The following is a 22,101-nucleotide window of genomic DNA, read 5'->3' as shown; positions in this document are numbered from 1 at the left end:
AGTAAAAGTCAACTATGCAAGGATCAAAATGTCCAGGAGACAAAAATGACTATAACTTCCTTGTTTTTTAACCGATTTTGATCACTTTAAGATTTCTGGAAAGGAAATTTTGCTCTCATTAAGTAGACCGATATTTTCTCTTCCAGGCGTTTTTTGTTTGATCTGAATCGGTCCAGAATTACTAAAGTTACATAAATTTGTATAGTAAAAGTCAACTATGCAAGGATCAAAATGTCCAGGAGACAAAAATGACTATAACTTCCTTGTTTTTTAACCGATTTTGATCACTTTAAGATTTCTGGAAAGGAAATTTTGCTCTCATTAAGTAGACCGATATTTTCTCTTCCAGGCGTTTTTTGTTTGATCTGAATCGGTCCAGAATTACTAAAGTTACATAAATTTGTATAGCAAAAGTCAACTATGCAGGCATCAAAGGGTCCAGGAGACAAAAATAACTATAACTTCGTTGTTTTTTAACCAATTTTGATCACTTTAAGATTTCTGGAAAGGAAATTTTGCTCTCATTAAGTAGACCGATATTTTCTCTTCCAGGCGTTTTTTGTTTGATCTGAATCGGTCCAGAATTACTAAAGTTACATAAATTTGTATAGTAAAAGTCAACTATGCAAGGATCAAAATGTCCAGGAGACAAAAATGACTATAACTTCCTTGTTTTTTAACCGATTTTGATCACTTTAAGATTTCTGGAAAGGAAATTTTGCTCTCATTAAGTAGACCGATATTTTCTCTTCCAGGCGTTTTTTGTTTGATCTGAATCGGTCCAGAATTACTAAAGTTACATAAATTTGTATAGTAAAAGTCAACTATGCAAGGATCAAAATGTCCAGGAGACAAAAATGACTATAACTTCCTTGTTTTTTAACCGATTTAGATCACTTTAAGATTTCTGGAAAGGAAATTTTGCTCTCATTAAGTAGACCGATATTTTCTCTTCCAGGCGTTTTTTGTTTGATCTGAATCGGTCCAGAATTACTAAAGTTACATAAATTTGTATAGTAAAAGTCAACTATGCAAGGATCAAAATGTCCAGGAGACAAAAATGACTATAACTTCCTTGTTTTTTAACCGATTTTGATCACTTTAAGATTTCTGGAAAGGAAATTTTGCTCTCATTAAGTAGACCGATATTTTCTCTTCCAGGCGTTTTTTGTTTGATCTGAATCGGTCCAGAATTACTAAAGTTACATAAATTTGTATAGTAAAAGTCAACTATGCAAGGATCAAAATGTCCAGGAGACAAAAATGACTATAACTTCCTTGTTTTTTAACCGATTTTGATCACTTTAAGATTTCTGGAAAGGAAATTTTGCTCTCATTAAGTAGACCGATATTTTCTCTTCCAGGCGTTTTTTGTTTGATCTGAATCGGTCCAGAATTACTAAAGTTACATAAATTTGTATAGTAAAAGTCAACTATGCAAGGATCAAAATGTCCAGGAGACAAAAATGACTATAACTTCCTTGTTTTTTAACCGATTTTGATCACTTTAAGATTTCTGGAAAGGAAATTTTGCTCTCATTAAGTAGACCGATATTTTCTCTTCCAGGCGTTTTTTGTTTGATCTGAATCGGTCCAGAATTACTAAAGTTACATAAATTTGTATAGTAAAAGTCAACTATGCAAGGATCAAAATGTCCAGGAGACAAAAATGACTATAACTTCCTTGTTTTTTAACCGATTTTGATCACTTTAAGATTTCTGGAAAGGAAATTTTGCTCTCATTAAGTAGACCGATATTTTCTCTTCCAGGCGTTTTTTGTTTGATCTGAATCGGTCCAGAATTACTAAAGTTACATAAATTTGTATAGCAAAAGTCAACTATGCAGGCATCAAAGGGTCCAGGAGACAAAAATAACTATAACTTCGTTGTTTTTTAACCAATTTTGATCACTTTAAGATTTCTGGAAAGGAAATTTTGCTCTCATTAAGTAGACCGATATTTTCTCTTCCAGGCGTTTTTTGTTTGATCTGAATCGGTCCAGAATTACTAAAGTTACATAAATTTGTATAGTAAAAGTCAACTATGCAAGGATCAAAATGTCCAGGAGACAAAAATGACTATAACTTCCTTGTTTTTTAACCGATTTTGATCACTTTAAGATTTCTGGAAAGGAAATTTTGCTCTCATTAAGTAGACCGATATTTTCTCTTCCAGGCGTTTTTTGTTTGATCTGAATCGGTCCAGAATTACTAAAGTTACATAAATTTGTATAGTAAAAGTCAACTATGCAAGGATCAAAATGTCCAGGAGACAAAAATGACTATAACTTCCTTGTTTTTTAACCGATTTTGATCACTTTAAGATTTCTGGAAAGGAAATTTTGCTCTCATTAAGTAGACCGATATTTTCTCTTCCAGGCGTTTTTTGTTTGATCTGAATCGGTCCAGAATTACTAAAGTTACATAAATTTGTATAGTAAAAGTCAACTATGCAAGGATCAAAATGTCCAGGAGACAAAAATGACTATAACTTCCTTGTTTTTTAACCGATTTTGATCACTTTAAGATTTCTGGAAAGGAAATTTTGCTCTCATTAAGTAGACCGATATTTTCTCTTCCAGGCGTTTTTTGTTTGATCTGAATCGGTCCAGAATTACTAAAGTTACATAAATTTGTATAGTAAAAGTCAACTATGCAAGGATCAAAATGTCCAGGAGACAAAAATGACTATAACTTCCTTGTTTTTTAACCGATTTTGATCACTTTAAGATTTCTGGAAAGGAAATTTTGCTCTCATTAAGTAGACCGATATTTTCTCTTCCAGGCGTTTTTTGTTTGATCTGAATCGGTCCAGAATTACTAAAGTTACATAAATTTGTATAGCAAAAGTCAACTATGCAGGCATCAAAGGGTCCAGGAGACAAAAATAACTATAACTTCGTTGTTTTTTAACCGATTTTGATCACTTTAAGATTTCTGGAAAGGAAATTTTGCTCTCATTAAGTAGACCGATATTTTCTCTTCCAGGCGTTTTTTGTTAGAACTCAAGCAGTCCAGAAGTACCAATGGTTCAAGTATATTTACTTAAAAAAGTCAGCTATGCAAGGACCAAAGTGTCCAGGAGACAAAAATAACTATAACTTCCTTGTTTTTTAACCGATTTTAATCATTTCAAAATTTCTGGAAAGGAAATTTTGCCCTCATTAAGTAGATTGATATTTTCCCTTCCAGGCGTTATTTGTTTGATCTGAATCGGTCCAGAATTACTAAAGTTACATAAATTTGTAATAGCAAAAGTCAACTATGCAAGGATCAAAGTGTCCAGGAGACAAAAATGACTATAACTTCCTTGTTTTTTAACCGATTTTGATCATTTAAAAATTTCTGGAAATGAAATTTTGCACTCATTAAGTAGATTGATATCTTCCCTTCCAGGCGTTTTTTGTTTAATCTAAATCGGTCCAGAATTACTAAAGTTACATAAATTTGTATAGCAAAAGTCAACTATGCAGGGATCAAAGGGTCCAGGAGACAAAAATAACTATAGCTTCCTTGTTTTTTAACCGATTTTGATTATTTCAAAATTTATGGAAAGGAAATTTTACTCTCATTAGGTAGACTAAAATTTTCTCTTCCAGACGTTTTTTGTTTGATCTAAATCGGTCCAGAATTACTAAAGTTACATAAATTTGCATAGTAAAAGTCAACTATGCAAGGATCAAAGTGTCCAGATGACAAAAATGACTATAACTGCCTTGTTTTTTAACCGATTTTGATTATTTCAAAATTTATGGAAAGAAAATTTTACTCTCATTAAGTAGACTGATATTTTCTCTTCCAGGCGTTTTTTGTTTGATCTGAATCGGTCCAGAATTACTAAAGTTACATAAATTTGTATAGTAAAAGTCAACTATGCAAGGACCAAAGTGTCCAGGAGACAAAAATGACTATAACTTTCTTGTTTTTTAACCGATTTTGATCATTTAAAAATTTCTGGAAATGAAATTTTGCACTCATTAAGTAGATTGATATCTTCCCTTCCAGGCGTTTTTTGTTTAATCTAAATCGATCCAGAATTACTTGTTTTTTAACCGATTTTGATCATTTAAAAATTTCTGGAAAGGAAATTTTGCTCTCATTAAGTAAACTGATATTTTCTCTTCCAGGCGTTTTTTGTTTAATCTGAATCGGTCCAGAATTACTAAAGTTACATAAATTTGTATAGTAAAAGTCAACTATGCAAGGATCAAAGTGCCCAGGGGACAAAAATGACTATAACTTTCTTGTTTTTTAACCGATTTTGATCATTTAAAAATTTCTGGAAATGAAATTTTGCACTCATTAAGTAGATTGATATCTTCCCTTCCAGGCGTTTTTTGTTTAATCTAAATCGGTCCAGAATTACTAAAGTTACATAAATTTGTAATAGCAAAAGTCAACTATGCAAGGATCAAAGTGTCCAGGAGACAAAAATGACTATAACTTCCTTGTTTTTTAACCGATTTTGATCACTTTAAGATTTCTGGAAAGGAAATTTTGCTCTCATTAAGTAGACCGATATTTTCTCTTCCAGGCGTTTTTTGTTTGATCTGAATCGGTCCAGAATTACTAAAGTTACATAAATTTGTATAGTAAAAGTCAACTATGCAAGGATCAAAGTGTCCAGGAGACAAAAATGACTATAACTTTCTTGTTTTTTAACCGATTTTGATCATTTAAAAATTTCTGGAAATGAAATTTTGCACTCATTAAGTAGATTGATATCTTCCCTTCCAGGCGTTTTTTGTTTAATCTAAATCGATCCAGAATTACTTGTTTTTTAACCGATTTTGATCATTTAAAAATTTCTGGAAAGGAAATTTTGCTCTCATTAAGTAAACTGATATTTTCTCTTCCAGGCGTTTTTTGTTTAATCTGAATCGGTCCAGAATTACTAAAGTTACATAAATTTGCATAGTAAAAGTCAACTATGCAAGGATCAAAGTGTCCAGCAGACAAAAATGACTATAACTTCCTTGTTTTTTAACCGATTTTGATCATTTCAAAATTTCTGGAAATGAAATTTTACTCTCATTAAGTAGACTGATATTTTCTCTTCCAGGCGTTTTTTGTTAGAACTCAATCGGTCCACAAGTACCAATGCTTCAATTATATTTACTTAAAAAAGTCAGCTATGCAAGGACCAAAGTGTCCAGGAGACAAAAATGACTATAACTTCCTTGTTTTTTAACCGATTTTGAAGATTTCAAGATTTCTGGAAAGGAAATTTTGCTTTCATTAAGTAGCCTAATATTTTCGCTTCCAGACATTTTTTGTTAGAACTCAATCGGTCCAGAAGTACCAATGAAAAAAATCAGACAAAGATATCGTTTACATAACTTATTTTACCAATTTTAACTTAATTTCGACCCTTGACTTGTATCATGTAGGGTTGTTCTCTGCTGCTTCTTTTTTTTTTTTTTTATCAGTGAATACACAGGTGGATCTGATGATGCCTAGTATGTGCGAAACACGTGTAATTCTCTGACTTTAATTGAATAAATTTGAGACCTGTGACTTAGTTTATTTCGTTACTATTTAAATACGATGAAGAGGAAGAAAAGTTAAAAAAAATATATTTTTTCTTTATAGAAATTTATTTTAGAAATAACGATTTTATTTTAAAAAAATTAATTTAAAAAAACTATAAATACACAAACGAATTAAAATTTTAACTATTTTTTTTCAGTTTTTAATTTAAATATAAATGAAAATTTGACTTTTGCAGCTTTTTCTATATCTTCGCTGTATTTTCTTAATAGTGTTTGAACTACTTGAAAATAGTGTTTTTCTCCATTAATTTGTCAAATTATACTCGAAAAACATCGCTTTATTCCCAAATATTTAAAGGTTTTCTTTTCTGTTTATCATTGGTCAGCCAATTCTCAGGTAAGAGCCTCAAAAACTCAAAGGATTCTTGTCAAAACGTATTGAGTTATTATGAATGAACATTTTTGAACATTCATATGTCGATATATTCATATATTTTTCAAATAACTTAACAACTTTCTGAGTTATGTGACTTTCATACACTCCTGGTAAACCAACACATATAACTGAGAATCTCATGCCTAACCTCAATAACTCGGAAACTTTTTAATTATTTATTATGTTTCAATGCCTCTAATTATTTCTCTCAGTTAACACAGACGCTTAATGTTCATTGTATTTGATTAAATAAAACATTAAACAAAATTAATTTTGAAACTTAGATAACAATTGTAACTTGCACTTTATTACCGATTAACTGTGAAATTTGGGTATTTATGGCAAAAGTTGCTTTAAAAAAATTATAACGGATTTCAACCCGTACATATCTGGCTTTAAATGCAAAACTAGTCGCTTATTTTCTTACTAACTGTGCTTTCTTGCATTAGTATAAATATTCCAAAACTTTAACTATTAAAAAGTTAATGTTTCAAGTGTCCTAAAGAAAACCTCAGTTGCTCCTCTTTTTGGAACCATCTAACTTCAAACTAATTTCTATTTTGCTTTCACTTACTAAGATTAAATCCTCGCAATTTGTCTTTCAAGACAGTAAAAGAACAAATGACGCAATGTTTCGGGTGTTTGAAGAGTTATATACGAGTATCAAATAAGAGTGATGTGCTTCTGTAGTATTATGCGACATATCCAAAGCTTTGATTATGTCAAGTCACAGTATTTTATTAAAGAAGTAGGGGTTTTATCTTTGTTTCCAAAACAGTCGGTTTAGTTATATGGACATTAATTCTGATGTTCCTCAGGGTTCAGAGTCCAATCCTGTTTCTCCTCATGTTCAGTTTTTAAAGATGATACCACTATTCCTACAGGATAAGATCAATGGAGATCCTTATTAAACCTTAGTGTGATGCCAATCGGTATAAGTTTAAGTTTTATATTTGATTCGATTTCTGAACTTTATTATTCATATTATTAATGCGTTGTTTTCTTTCTTATAGGGGTCGGAATGATACCAGTGAAAGAGTAAGTAGAGCATAACAAAAACTAACTAAGTAGTTTAACCAATAACGTCCTTACAGGAAAAAAACGGACGCATTGAGTTGGCAAATAATCACCGATTGTGGATCGTCACCGACCAGAGGCTCACCCCAATTGGGTGAGAAACTGAACGACGTGCGAATCACCATCGTGGTGGCACCAAAAAGTAAATTGGGTTGCGGGTTAGTGCAATGATCAATTACAAGAAATACGTTTAATAATTGATTTGGTCATTTTTCAGGATTTCCAAAGGGCCAGACTGGAAACCGGGGATATTCGTTCAGTTTAGTAAAGAGGGCGGGATAGCGAGAGATGCCGGACTGAGGCCGGGTGATCAGATTTTGTACTGTAACAACGTGGATTTTTCGGATATCAATTTTAATGAGGTATGTTATGGAGAAACTAAGTGCGGTAAGTAGTACAGGAAATAACAAAAGAGAGGGAATAAAGAAGAACAAGAAGAAGCGATGATAGAAGTGAAGTGTCCTCTTTTTTAGGCGGTCAGCTTAATGAAATCCTCGCGACAGCTCAACCTGTTGGTGAGAAAAGGGGCTGGTTTGGACTTGTTCCCTGGAGAATCCAGCGGGTACAACAGCTCGGCCAGTTCGGTAACAGAAGACCAAAGTCCTCCGTGGTCCGATTCCAAGCGGCTTTCCATCGTGAAAGAAGAAAACCTGGATTTGGGAGAGAGGCTTAACCATTTGGATAAATTTAAGAATTGTTAGTATGTACGGTATATGATAGCTCTTTTATTAGCACTAGCATATGAAGGATGTGGATTTTTCCAGCAATTTATAGAAAAACATTCAAAATTTGATAATAATTCCCAGTTTTTCAGATTTTTGTAAAACTTTTGACTGGGTCAAGATCCATGGGTATTAACTCCAAAATGGTTGAACTTATCAGGAAATGTGTAGAGACCTTTTTCATAAAGAAACTCATTAGCTTTCACATGCCATTAAAATGAAATAAGTCTTTACAGGAGTCTTCCATACATTTGGATTCTTATAAGGACTTTGACAGTATCAAGTTTTTTTTTATGCATTGTAAAGCTACTTATTAACTCGAAAATTGCTATACCTACAAGAAAACTTTTAAGACCTTTTTTGTAAAAATACTCATCAGGTTTCATATGAAACTAAAATCAATGAAATAGTCACATAAGTTTTCCATACATTTGGATTCTTGTAAGGCCTTTGACAGTATCAAGTTTTTGTTTTCAATGCATTGTAAAGCTACTTAATAACTGAAAAACTGTTGTATCTACAAAAAAACTTGTAGGACTCTTTTTTGTAAAGAAACTCATTAGCTTTTATTTGAAACTAAAATCAATAACATTGTCACATAAATCTTCCGTAAATTTGGATTTTTGTAAGGCCTTTGACGGTATCAACTTTTTTTCAAATTATTGTGAAATTACTTAATAGCTCGAAAACTGTTGTACCTACAAGAAAACTTGTAAGGACCTTTTAGGTAAAGAAACTCATCAGGTTTCATATGAAACTAAAATCAATAAAATCGTCACATTAGTTTTCCATATATTTCGATTTTTATAAGGCCTTTGACAGTATCAAGATTTTTTCGATCCGGTGTAAAACTACTTAATAGCTCGAAAACTCTTGTACTTACAAGAAATCGTGTATCCAATAAGCAATTCCATATATTCTTTAAAAAAAACAGCTATTTTAGCAATTTCAACCAACATTATCTTAGCTTTCTGTTATATTTAGAAACAGCTATAGGAAAATCTAAGCATTTCCAGTAAATTTAATTTAATATCTATCTGAACTTTTTTAAATGGAGAGTGAAGAAGCAGTAGGTGTGCCAGATATATCGATTTCTCCAAGGCGTTTGACAGAATTGACCACTAGATCCTGAAAAATTCCTCGTCTTCAATTGTAGATTCCTTGTACGATTAAACTAAGAGTCATATTAAGCACTTCATTTAGATGTTATCAATGCAAGCTTAGGGGTTCTTCAAGGTTCTACTCAATCTATTTGTGATATCACAGACGATTGAATGACATGAAAAGTGGTGAACCAATTAAGAACTATTCTAGTTCGTCTCAATAGATACCGCCTTCAAAATAAACTTGAGCAAGTCCGAATATATTGAGAAAATCGTTCAAAAACATAATTTTTCAGAGTGGTCCCCGTTTTGGTCCACGATCATTTAAAAGATCATCATTGTCTCCTAAAACTTGGAAAATAATTTATACTTTTACAATAACTTAATAAAAAAAAAAATACTCAATAACTAGAAAATCTTTGTGTTTACATGGAAATTTATAAGGACCTTTTTGGTGAAGAGACTCATCAGCTTCCATATAAAACTAAAATCAATTAAATCGTTTCACGAGTTTTCAATATATTTGAATTCTTGTAAGGCCTTTAACAGTGTCAAATTTTTTTTTCAATCTATTGTGAACCTTTTTACTAACTCAAAACTGTTGTGCCTACAAAAAATCTTGTACGGACCTTTTAGGTAAAACAACTCATTGGCTTTCAGATGAAACTAAAATCAATTAAACCTTCCAAGAGTTGCGTCGTGCGTCATGATTTTTTCACCCTCGAATCTGGAACATGTTTAATACTTCAACACGGCTAGTGCATAATAAAAGAAATTAACCAAATCTAATTTATTCACATCTCATGCAGCTTCTATTTTTCAGTACTAAACACGTCAAATAAATGGGACACCTGGGACGAAGACCCCGAGGAGAAACCGCTATTTAAACCGACCATAATCAACTTGACAGAAAACGGCACCACCATCCACAATAACGGTTCAATAGAACCGATCATCGAGGAGTACAGCAGTACCAGCAACTACAACCCGTACCGGAAATCGTGTACGATCCAGGATCAGGAAACTCTGGAAGACATTTACGCAGTTGCTCAAAAACAACGTGAAACTAAGACGGTCGTGGTGGATGTACATCGGAGTGATGTTGACGCAAGTAGACACGACAATGGACATTTGGCGTTAATGAAGAGTCCGTCCAGCAGTAGTTTTTGTAGCATAGCCAGTAAGAGCAGTTGCACGAGTAGCATTACCAGTAGTATGACCACCAGCAGTTTATCGTCTGCGATTACTATGGAGTTGCAGAGGCGACAGGTAAAGTCCAGTTCAGAGATCTATTAGAATCTTTGACGTGCCGCGAATAGTCTGTGTGCCGGTGTTGCTTGTACTGGCACATGGGATGCATGTTTAAATCGCATAATTTTATGTGGAAAAAGTCATAAAGTAATATTCTAAGTGATATTTAATCATTCCAGTTTTAAGCATTTTTTGAAAAATTTATACATTTGATTCGTAAAATTTGACTACATACGCCCACGTACTAATTTGTTAGACGTCTGACAGCCACTCAAGCGTGAAAAGTTGCACAGGTCCGGCCTTAAAATTTATTTATATTTAAAATTTGATTATTCGGGATTACTTTTATTAAGCTAGAAATTCGGGATAGTTGATAGCAAGGTAATATTTAATTTTACTATAAGATTTAGGTACGTAAAATCAGTTTAACCAAAAATTTTTTGTTTAATAAGTTTAGGCTGTCACATCCAATGTCCTTAATAGATATTATCGTATATTATTATCATAATATACTCATGAAAACCCTCATCTTTATATAAAGTACTTTGGATAAAAAGTGATTATGCAGTCAGAAAAGTGGAAGTATATTTTTGAAATAAACTTTTACATCAAAAATCATCTAGCTGTCTATATCTGATGCGTGTAAAAGACACAAGTTTTACTTATTAAAAAAAAACACACTTTGCACCCTGAATGTAATATTTATTAATTTGTTTGTCTCATATTTAGTTACTGTGCATAATAGGAGAGATTATATACTATTATATTACTACTCCTTTTTTTTCCTTTTTTCATTAGCAGTGTCTTCTATTAAGGAAGGAACCAGTTTCTATCTTGCCGCTATGTATTCCAACTTCATTTCGCACAGTCGCACTGAAGCATATGGATACTAAAACAGATTTAAAAAGTGAACACGAGTAGCAGAAATAATTTTTAAATTTAATTAATAATAATAAATTTACAATATTTTTTTTTTAAATAATTACAACTCAGATGTAAAATAGCCTTTTTTTATCCAGTGAATTATAAAGGAAGTAGTCCTGCCTCTCTGGGACAGAACAAATGTGGCAGTAACTATAAAAAAAAATAATAAAACTGGTTTTATAGTGCCTCTGTAAGACAAATAATCGACAAAAAACTGTAAAAAGGGGTTTTCTTACTATGGCAAAAAAAGGGACTTTTTCCCAGAGAATGCAGGAAGAAGCAGTCATTATTTTGTCGCTGAAGGAAGTTAAAAACACTATTTTTTGCAAAGCACTACAATCACTTGTGATCTGAGGATCATTCCTTAAACAAATTTGTTTGGCATCTGTACTTAAATACGTTTTAAAAACCCTTGATTTTCCCCTGTAGCTTTTACTGCCCTGGCTTCTTCCTCTGCTTTCTCAATACCAGAAAATGAACTATCTGAGTCTAAATCACTGTCCGGATCACTCTTATTGTTTTCACCACAAATGTTATTGTTTTTCTTGTGCACCCACGGTCTCCATAAGCCGGCACAAACACATTTGTTAAATTTCGAGAAAATCTAAACATTTTAAGGTCTTTAAGTATAATATTAAAACAAACACACTTCTCACAGTAAAAACTGCAAAAAATTTAAACGAATACAGGCCAAATTCTAAATTCTCCACTTTCATAAACGTGTAAAAAGCAAAATCGGCAAAGCGCATCAAATAATAACCTCCTTAAAGATCCCTTTAAAAAATTAATACAAAAACAGTCCAAATATGTATCTGGGTACGGCCCCGTAATCAGTGGGATAGAGAGAGATACACAATCACTTGCACAGCCTAAAGTAGGAATCGCCGGAATGCATCTTTGTTTAATAGATTGGCTTAAAAGAGGTGAAAAGTGTTTTTTGTAAAATGCTTGAATTTTAGTCCGCGGTCAATTTTTTGATGTTAATTTCTTTCTAATAATAATTTTCTTGTGGTGTTTTACGTACCTTCGAAACGATTCCATAGATAAATTATATAAAATATTGCCATTTAAACATGCGACAATAAATACGACATAGACGCACGCACTATTTAGTGCGGCACATCAAAGATTCTAATAGATCTCTGAACTGGACTTTAAATAAGTTGATAGATATCTGATATATGGTACTATGGAAATTATCCCAGCAAGGATTATTTTTGAAGTAATTACCAGTTCTTCCTAACATTGGCCGGGCTAAAGTCAGTAAAAGTGTTTTTCTCAATGTTGGTTGGACATTGATGTTTTCCAGTAAATTACACCTGCATTAGAAAAGACGGAACGGAACGGTTTAGGGTTATTTTTCAGGCTTTCGGATTGATTTGTCATCTCATTCCAGGCATTTGGGGTAATTTTTTGTCTCTTCCAGGCTTTTGAAGTGATTTTTCATCTCTTCCAGGAGTAATTTTTGTTCTAATTTTAACATTTGGGATAATTTTTTGTATCTTCTAGGCTCTCGAAGGCCCTTGTCATCCTATTCCAGGCGTTTGAATGAATGAATTTTTGATTTCTTCTAGGCTTTTGGAGCCTACTCGTGTAATTTTTCTTTGCCTATTATAGCCTTGAGGAGTTTTTTAATGATTCTTTTCAGTAAGTAATAGTTTTTCTAAAGTGATAAATATTTCTTTTTAATCGTTAACCTACCAACCCTAACCTATAACTGTAATAAAGTAAATTTTCTATTTATCCATGTAAACTGGAGGCAAAAAACTGCTTTAATAGGGATTTCAATTTTAAGTAACATATAGAAAAACTATCTTCAAAGCTTGTCAGAGTAACCTTTTGATCAGAAAATTATTCTAGTATTTTCTAGGGAAACTCTATAAATATTTTAACTGTTTTTAAACAACAAAAAGCAGTAATTAGGGTTCGATTAATTCGGCATTTAAATGAATTTTTTACGTTTTTCAAACCACGGAGTCACTCTTTATACCCTAAAAGACATAAACAATGAAACTTCACTCCAAAAGCCTGGACGATATGAAAAGTGATTTGGAACACCTGGGAGAACTTAAAATTGACCCCCAGGTGTCTGGAACGTCATGAAAATGACTTTGAACACCTGAAAAACTTTTAAAATATCTGAAGATAGTTTTTTTAACTTATTGTACTTTTTATACTTTATACTTTTTATACCCAGCAAGCCTTTGGAGTCTGGAACAAATGAAAAATTCGCTTTTTTTGTAAACCTATAAAAACCATATAAAATACCTCAAAAGCCTGGAATAAAATCAAATATGACATTAAACGAAGTGGAATTTAATTCCAGAAGCCTGGAAAAGTGGTTCTATTTTAAATGCCAGGGAGGTGATAAAAAATGACCTCAAATGCCTGGAAGACATGAAATACTTATCTAATTTTGATAAAAAAAATTAGGTCATTGAAGTTTTCTATACTAGATTTATCGTCAATGTTGGTGTAAAGGATAAACGTAGTACCTTATGCATAAACTTTGATCTCAAATGCTTAATTTTTAACCAAAAATTAACATCTGATTGAATCGGTCAGCTGTTGTTGCAAAACTGACGATGCAATTACAGCTATGGGGGGAAGGGTGGCTGGAGGATTTCTAAAAGTTTCATGTAGACTTTATTCCAGAAAAAAGCGTTGTCGGAGAAACCGTCCATAGAAGAACAACTGCAAATTAAGAAAATCCTGAAAAACGTGGACGACGACAAACAGCACCAGCACAGTAAACTTATGGACGAGTTCAAGAAGGCCCATCAGAGAATGTTTAAGAATAACGAACCGACTGACGAGGATCCCAGTAAAACCTCGTCGATGGAAAACGATGTAAGTAAAGGTATTTTTTCTATGCAAGGTACTAATAGTTTGATATCCGACGTTTCAAACAAACCATCATCTACTTTAGTGTTTTATATGGTCAAAACTACTGATTTCTTTGGACCATAACGCAAAAATCACTGTTTTTTGATGGAATTCGCCTGTTTAACAACCTACCAGTAAATATTTAAGAAGCAACATCACTGAATATGTTTAATAGAAAAGTTTTTAATTTTTTTAAACAATCAATTATAATTTACACACATGTAAAATGAAATGTTTGTTATATGTTCTATCCAGGTGCTAAATAAAGAATATTATTATTATTATTATTAAAAAAAACAAGTACACTTTATTAACAATTTTATTTCATATGGGGTTAATTTTTAAATTTCCGTTTTATGTTACAAAATTTCGTTAAACGTGTAGAAGACAGAAAAATACGCATAATTCCTGGAAAGTATAAAAATTTTCATTAAATATCTGAAATAAAATAGAAAATTAATCTAGTTTTCTGGAAAACCCACAGAATTACGATTAATGTCTGGAAGTCATAAACAATCACTTCAACTGTTCGGAAAATAGAAAACCTGTGATTTTAAAAGCCTGGAATAAAACAAAATTTTATTTTAAATGCTTAAAAAATTACTCCATTAACCCGGAAAACTCGTAAGAAAATCCAAAAACTTACCAATTTCCCAAATTTAAAAACTGTCCTGAAGAAACTGATTTTTTCAAAAAGTATGAGCACGGAACAAGTTCCTGACATCTTTAAAATAGGCGCAAGTAAGTGGAGTTTGATTAATAAGTTTGAATGAGGTTAGAGAAAGTTAAAATGTGTTGGTCGCCCTCTACTGGTTTCAATTTTGTTGCTTTAAAGTTTGGTTTTTTGTTTCAATTTTGGACTCATTTTTGAATCCTGTGTGAATTCCATAAAAAATAATTTCAACTGTCTAGAAAAAATTAGTCCAGCTGATTCAACGATAAAAGATCATCTCTATTGACTGGAGATTTTCAAAAATTATCTTAATAACTTGAAAAAGATTAGAAATTATTCCAGGACTTTAAACCACTTGACATATCATTTCAATTAACTGAAAAAATTTAAAAAAAATTCCAGGAGCTTAAAACGCATGGAAAATCATCTCAGCTGCCTTGAAAAAAATTAAAATTAGTCTACAAAATATAATCTGAAACACATGAGAGTCCGATTAAAAAATATTAATAAAAAAAATGTCTACTAATTACATTTGAAGTATCTAAATCTTCATATTTAACCTCAATTCGTTCACTTTATAACGATTTTTTAACTACGAATTATCCCTTAAAATAAGCATTTTAATTTTCATTTACAATAATTTTTATTTGTAGTAGTATTTTGTTACATTAAGGGCTAAAAACTTAAACATAATAATTTTTTAGCCCTTTTGAAAATACTTTATTTATTTTAAGTGTCAAAAAAATAACTGAAATGTCAAACAAATTAGGGTATCCCGCTTTTGTGAGCTTTCCCACCTGCTTTAAAGAGTATAATATAAAACTAATATAAAATTTTTGTTACAATATGTAATTTTGGCCTATAAGGTCTTTTTTTCGACGGTGGTGAGGTACCATATCTCAGTAATAAAGACAATTTTCCTTAAAGAAAGACATTATGGCTCTCTCCTCCTGCTCTAACTTGGCATATAACAAAAATATGTAGAATTATAGTAAATTAATTGACGTAACATTACTTGTACTTTTTATAAATATTTAAAAAAAACGTTTTTTTTTTAAATAACAATTACGCAAATTAGCAATTTTATCAACTTTTATCCACGTTTCTTTATTTTCATTTAATTCAACTCCCTAAAGTATTTTTATTTAAATCCAAAAGAACAAATACATACATACATACATAGAAAATAATGGCGAAGTCTACTAAACCATTAAATATAGCATAAGAGAATACAAAAAAGATACAAAAAAGGGGTATCTTACGGGAGTTACCCGGTAATTAATTTTTACGTAGCAAACAGACACATGTATAGTACCATTTTCATTATTTAAAAAAAAAGCAGGAAATAATTTAAATCGTAGAACTTTGAATATCACGCATCTATAGAGAGACGTTCTCTGTTCAACCACACGTATGACGAGTAGGAAGTTGTTGTTAAAATAGCGATACAGCAGCCTTAATAATAATTAATAGTTTAAAAATCAAAATCAAAATCAAATCAAAGTAAAAAAGTGTGGGGTACTCGATATATTAAATATGACAATTATTCTATTGGCAACTATGAGAGAAGAGTTATGAAAATGCACTCCGCGTTTTTTACTCTGATTTGAGCTATTCTGTTAATAACTTAAATTTTATTGTAATTTTTATTTGAGGTAATTAATTATGATTAACTGTCCGACCTTCTACTACTGTAACAAAAACTCTGTGTAATTAAAAATTATTTTCTACTTTTCAGTTCGATTAGCAATAAAAGCCTGTCCGTTTAGTGAGTGTTTAGTTGATTTGAAATGTTTTGTTAATAACTTAAATTTTATTATAATTCTATTCTGAGGTAATTGATTATGATTGATTGTTCGACTTATATGAATATTAATTAGAGTAACCTGCGTTTATGAGACTTATTAGTACCCACGCATGTGTAAGGAATAAACAAGCTCTATCTCTCGTACTCTCCTACAGAGCATCTAAAAAAAAAAGAATTAATTAATCCTGGAATTAATTATTCTTATTAGGACAAGAATAATAGGAACCTGTTATCAAATTAATACATTGTCATCGGTCCTTGATATGATATGTGTGCAAAGTTTCAAGTTGATCAAACTTTTAGAAACCAGTGAAAATTAAGCACGAAGATTCCGTTACATACATAGATACGACCCGAGCTAATAAAAAGCGTGTAAAAACGTCATTGATCGATCTTTTTTTTTCAACTTTAGCTCTATATTACAATATTGAAGGAAGTCGTCCATTTTCTCAAAAAGACCTAGTTTCAACAATTCTAAAGGGAACTGTACAAAGTCTCGGTCTCACAAAGTCACACAGTCGCCGTAAAACATGTACTGTTTGTAGTCGATTTTTAAGGTCTGATGATGCTCTTAATATGAGAGAAATACGTGTAACCTATTGCTAGAATTAATAAACACTTTTGAAACCGAGACTTTGTGTAGTTTAAGACTATATTACAATAACAACAAGACCTATATTAACTGAGATATCAAGCAAAATGTCCAGGTAGGCGATTTAAAGCAGCAGCCCTTTTAACCAACTTGATCACAGGATATCTTGAATTCTGTTAATGTTACGTAAAAGTTGTATAAGAGTTTTTTAAAGGACATTGAGTTGTCTTTAACTTTGTTTATGTAAAAAAATCTCCTAAGATCAATAATAACTGGGATATCAAGCAAAATGTCCCGGTAGATCGTTCAGCCAAGGAACCACTTTATCCAACTTTGATTCCAGGTGGTCATGGATGTTGTCATTGTTACCTAAAATTTAATTCTTTTAAGAAAATGTTTCATACTGTATTCATTAACATGCTTTTTCCGAAGTATATACGTATACATCCTTGGTAAGACGCTTAATTGATCAACCTGCACATTTCTTAACTTCAAATTTCGATACGCATTAAGAACTGAATTAAACAAACGATTTTTAATGATGCGAAGAACCTGACGCTTATTACAATTAAAGAGTATTTATCTAATTGATTGCAAAAAGTACCGAAATGTTGCTTAATAAAGACACGGTGCGATTATCTTGATATCGAAGTTATAGGATCCGAAAGCCACCTGTAGCGGAATACAGAAAAATGGTCGGGATTGTTCTTATGGTTGTACTAGATTTGGTATTATTTGTTTCAGGGAATAATGCATTGTCCTATTCACTTCTGAGGAATTTTTAAAGATTTCCTACTGTCCTTATTGCAATAAAATTGTAATAAAACTAGGGCTTAAATTTATATACTCATTCCGGCGTTGTACACTTTTTAACAAATCAACAGTTGCCTGAAATTTTGCAATTTTTACTTAAAGAAACTCATTCCTGCAGTTGTACTAAGAACGATTGGGATCTAGGACTTGTAAAACGCACAGGGGGTATGCGCTCGCAGTAATTTTCTCTCTACTACTGCTATAAGTTTGATTTTCTACTCAAAGCGGCCTTTTAGGCTAATTTTTTGTATGTTTCAGGCTTCTGCAGTGATTTTTCATCTTATTCAAGGCATTTGAGCTAATGTTTTATCTCTTCTAGGCTTTTGGGCCATATTTTTGTAATTTTTCATCTCTTCGAAACCTTGGTTGCAAAATGACGTCTTGAAGACGTGGTTTTTTTTTCAAAAAAAATATCTAAACGTTTTTTGACGTACTATTGAATTTCGAATCAAATTAGTGATTTTTTTGAAACCTAAAAGGATGAAAACAAAATATTTTATGAATGTTAATATTGGTTCATTCATTCACGCGTTTGTTCTACTATACAGTTTGTCCCAGAATGAGCGAATTTAAACGTAAGAATGATAAAAAAAATTGAAGTTAAAATTTGACCATTTGGCATCCAGCCCTGCTTGATTAAAAATTCAATTTAGCTTATTTTTATTTTTTTTAAATCAAGCATACGAGCATTTTTTAATTTTATGAGTAGGTAAAGTGGTATTTCTAGGCAAGATATAAAAATATTTTATAAGAAAAAGTTGTTTAGAATGCAAAATTATGCTCGAATACCGAATTCCATAACCATTTTGTGTACTAATAATTTTTTTATTCATGTTAAATTATTAGAAAAAAACTAACTAATTTATTTATCCAGTATTTAAATCACTCATCTAAGACTTACAAACCACCCTCCGTTTGTAATAAAATGTACATAGTACGTCTAATTCAACAAGAAAATTTATTTTATTTATTTATTTTAAATTTACAATCAATATATTTTCTAAAAATGTTAAAAGAATTTCTCATTTCTTCAATGGAAATTGAATTACAAGCATCTCCAATTCTTTGTTTTAGTAATTCAATTAAAATTTAAATAATTTAATTTGTATAATACATTCACATACAGAGAATTTCAATTGAAAACATTAAACTAGAATCACAATATATTTGGTTGTTAAGCATTTTATACATTAACTTACATTGTTTAAGTAGCAAAACTCCTAGACTCGAAGTAACTGAGTCAAATGCCTATTTTGAATCAATAAATACTACAACCATGTTTTTCCTTCATCCAATACTTGAACAAGCAATGTATTATCATAAATAAAAAACTTCAACCTCCTTTTACTAACTTTCTTCAGGACTTTTCATAAAGTTCTTATTATAATGATTCATTCAAAAATTGACGTGATTTTAACGTTTTTAGCCCTTGAGAAAACTCGCCTGTAATAAAAACGTTATTTAGTAAATATGAAATGATTCATGTCTCATCTTTTAGATTAATTAAATTTAATACCGTTACTTTAATTTATCGTCATCTGTAGAAGAGTTACGTTTTAATTCTAAGCAAATTTCACAGTTCAATATTTATCAGAGTGTTACTACAAATAATTTCGTCAAAACTTAAGTCATCCTTTATGAATTAAATTTCATTGTTTAACCGATTGAAAATATTCTAATTAAACCGTGAAAAATGTAGATTTAAGAAAAAACTGTTGACAAATTTCCATTTTTAATTACTTGGATTAGATTGCCATGCGAGTTTGCCAAACATCTTTTCCAAATAAATCGTGAACCTTTATAACAAATAAACGAAAGCGAACATTGTACAATTTTCCATACTCATTGTACAACAAATAATCCACACGCTCGAGTGGAACAAGCGAGTTGCTAGCGCGAGCAACAACGTTGAAAATTAATTGTTTATACATTTTTTTTTCCTACCTGATTATTGTTGTGCGCTTTTATTTAGTTTTCGATGAAATTTCGAGACGGAAACGTCGTCGCGTATATAGTAACGATGATGCTAATTCGCATTATAACGACACAGGTCGGAATTTAATGGTGTTGTTCCTCTTGCATGGTACTATTTTCAATTTAGTGTATATTTTTTTTTGTACAGTGCTCATAATGAAAGCCAAAGGGAATAAACCGGTGTTTATTTTACAAACTTATGAAGTAAGTGTTATATCATATTGTTTTATAAGTAATGAAATTAAATGTAAAAAAAGTTTAATTTTGTTAAGAATTGACCCTTATTAAGGCAGAATACGTAAAATTCTAAAACAGTAATAAAATAATTATTGGGTAATCATTGGAATAGGAAATCCGCATTTTTTTTCATATTCTTCCTCGTTATTTATTTTCATATATACAAGTTCAATAAACTATGAGTGAAAGTATTAAATAGTGCGTATTTTTTATTATCTATAGTGTGCATAGAGGACTTATTATGTTAAATATACAATTTCAGGTCGAGACTATAATTGGAAAATGTGATGACGAAAAACAAGTATATTAATAATCAATTAATTAATTATTAGTCATAATTATCTTAAAGAATCATCATCTATACTGAAAACTGTTGTAGAAACCGTAATGAAATTATGGTTTGTAGAAAACATGTTGAAAATCCTAAATTAATTTTTTATCCCCAGTAATTCCAACATTTTTGGAATCTGTCACATCCTTCAACAGAACTTAATGAATTATTGAACAATAAATGAATCTGCATTGTATTTTTACATTTTCTAAAAAAAATTGAGGAACCATCTCAGATAGAGAAAAACTTTAATTGATCAACTATTTCCAGAAAAAAAAAACCGAAACAAGCAGGTTTACTATATTTGATACCATTATAACTGGGATGCCGCAGATTTTAAAGGATCATTCGATATATTAGTCTCAATTTTATTGATTTATTTATTTCTCATTAGCATTTACTTACTTTTTTTTAGGACACTTAATAACAAAGTGAGAATTAAAAATATGACCGTCCTAACACCGTTGATTGAATATAGGTACTTGAGGGGAATAAGGCCTAGCTAAGAAAAAAATTGAATAAAGTGAAAGACTGTAATGTTAATATTTAGTTTAATACACCAAAGTGCTTATAAGGTTATATTAATTTTAACAAACTTAAAAAAATAATCTCTAAAAAACAAAAAATAAATATTAAGAAAAATAACGCAAATTATCCGATGGAGGTTTAATAAAGCCTATACATAAAAATAGCACAACTCGTTAATTGGGCGAAGTTTACCAGCCATCGGGACACTTAAAATCATCCATGTCATTGACTGTTAAGCCAACACATTCCTCATGGTACCATTTAAGACATTTGCTGCACTGCCTCATATCGGCCTGCCTGTCTTCCTCACATCCATGGCAATACCATTCGGTACTTAACTTTTCCCTGGAGCTTTTAATTACTTCATTCAATTTGGCACGACTTTTGTTCTCCTCGGTAAAAGTGACTGGAGTTCCTTTGTAGTTTAGAGCTTTTTTTCGATTTTTTTAAAGTTTTTCATTAGTTTTTACTGCAAAAGCTCATTAAAAGAAGTGACTTTTATTGTTCGTCTCTTTAATTCAGCAAGAGGGATATGGTCATCAGTCGAATCCGAGTCAAAAGAGTAAACATTGGAATAGGAAAATTTGCCAGACTTGTTGGATGCCATTCCAGACGGACCAGGTTGAGGAGATTCAGGTGGACGCCTATTTTCTTTATTGGTATCATCCGGTGCCGGTACGTCTGAGAGAATTGAAGGAGCAAATGCTGTTTCTGGAATTGCCTCGGGATTTAATGGAAACAGACCAGTAGCCTTAAAACCGTTTATAATGTTACTATGTGTCATGCATTTAGACCAAACATTTGAAAGTCAGCTTTTTGTTAGGATTCTGATCCAAGAATAATAATACCTCATTATCCCAATGATGCTCAAATAAACGATATACAGATTTGTCGAGGGGTTGAAGCTCATGTGTGGTATTCGATGGCAAACAGTAGAGATCTATATCAAGTGAGTCTCCAACATCAACAATTGACAAATCAAGATGACAAGCTGCACCATCAAAAACTAAGAGGCACCTTCCTGGACTTTTGTATCGGGCTTGAGGAATTCTTTAAAAAGTTCCTTAGTCATGTAGTCTTTACTTGATTTTTCCACTAGAGTTCCTGGTGGCAAATTATCATGTAATTCTGGCTTTAGCCACTTTCCTTTAAAAATAATCATAGGAGGTATTGGTATTCCAAGGGCATTGACACATCCTGCAATTGTCACACTCTCTGTTTTAGAGATGTGTAGTTCACGAACGAACTAGTTCGA

General features: G+C 31.5%; 1 protein-coding gene across 4 annotated transcripts in view; it reads left to right on the top strand.

Annotated features, from left to right (window-relative positions):
• LOC126744454 (harmonin) overlaps positions 1-22,101 on the top strand; it is a 98,611-nt gene that overhangs the window by 52,244 nt on the left and 24,266 nt on the right. For all 4 annotated transcript variants that reach the window (XM_050451888.1, XM_050451887.1, XM_050451886.1 and 1 more), the window contains exons 5-10: positions 6,942-6,966; positions 7,023-7,163; positions 7,223-7,367; positions 7,479-7,701; positions 9,654-10,099; positions 13,661-13,855. In XM_050451888.1, the coding sequence (XP_050307845.1) occupies positions 6,942-6,966; positions 7,023-7,163; positions 7,223-7,367; positions 7,479-7,701; positions 9,654-10,099; positions 13,661-13,855 (1,175 nt within the window). The remainder of the gene's footprint in view (positions 1-6,941; positions 6,967-7,022; positions 7,164-7,222; positions 7,368-7,478; positions 7,702-9,653; positions 10,100-13,660; positions 13,856-22,101) is intronic.

Source organism: Anthonomus grandis, chromosome 14 (assembly GCF_022605725.1).
Source record: "Anthonomus grandis grandis chromosome 14, icAntGran1.3, whole genome shotgun sequence".
Lineage (NCBI taxonomy): Eukaryota > Metazoa > Arthropoda > Insecta > Coleoptera > Curculionidae > Anthonomus > Anthonomus grandis.
This window is presented reverse-complemented; position numbering and strand designations above follow the sequence as displayed.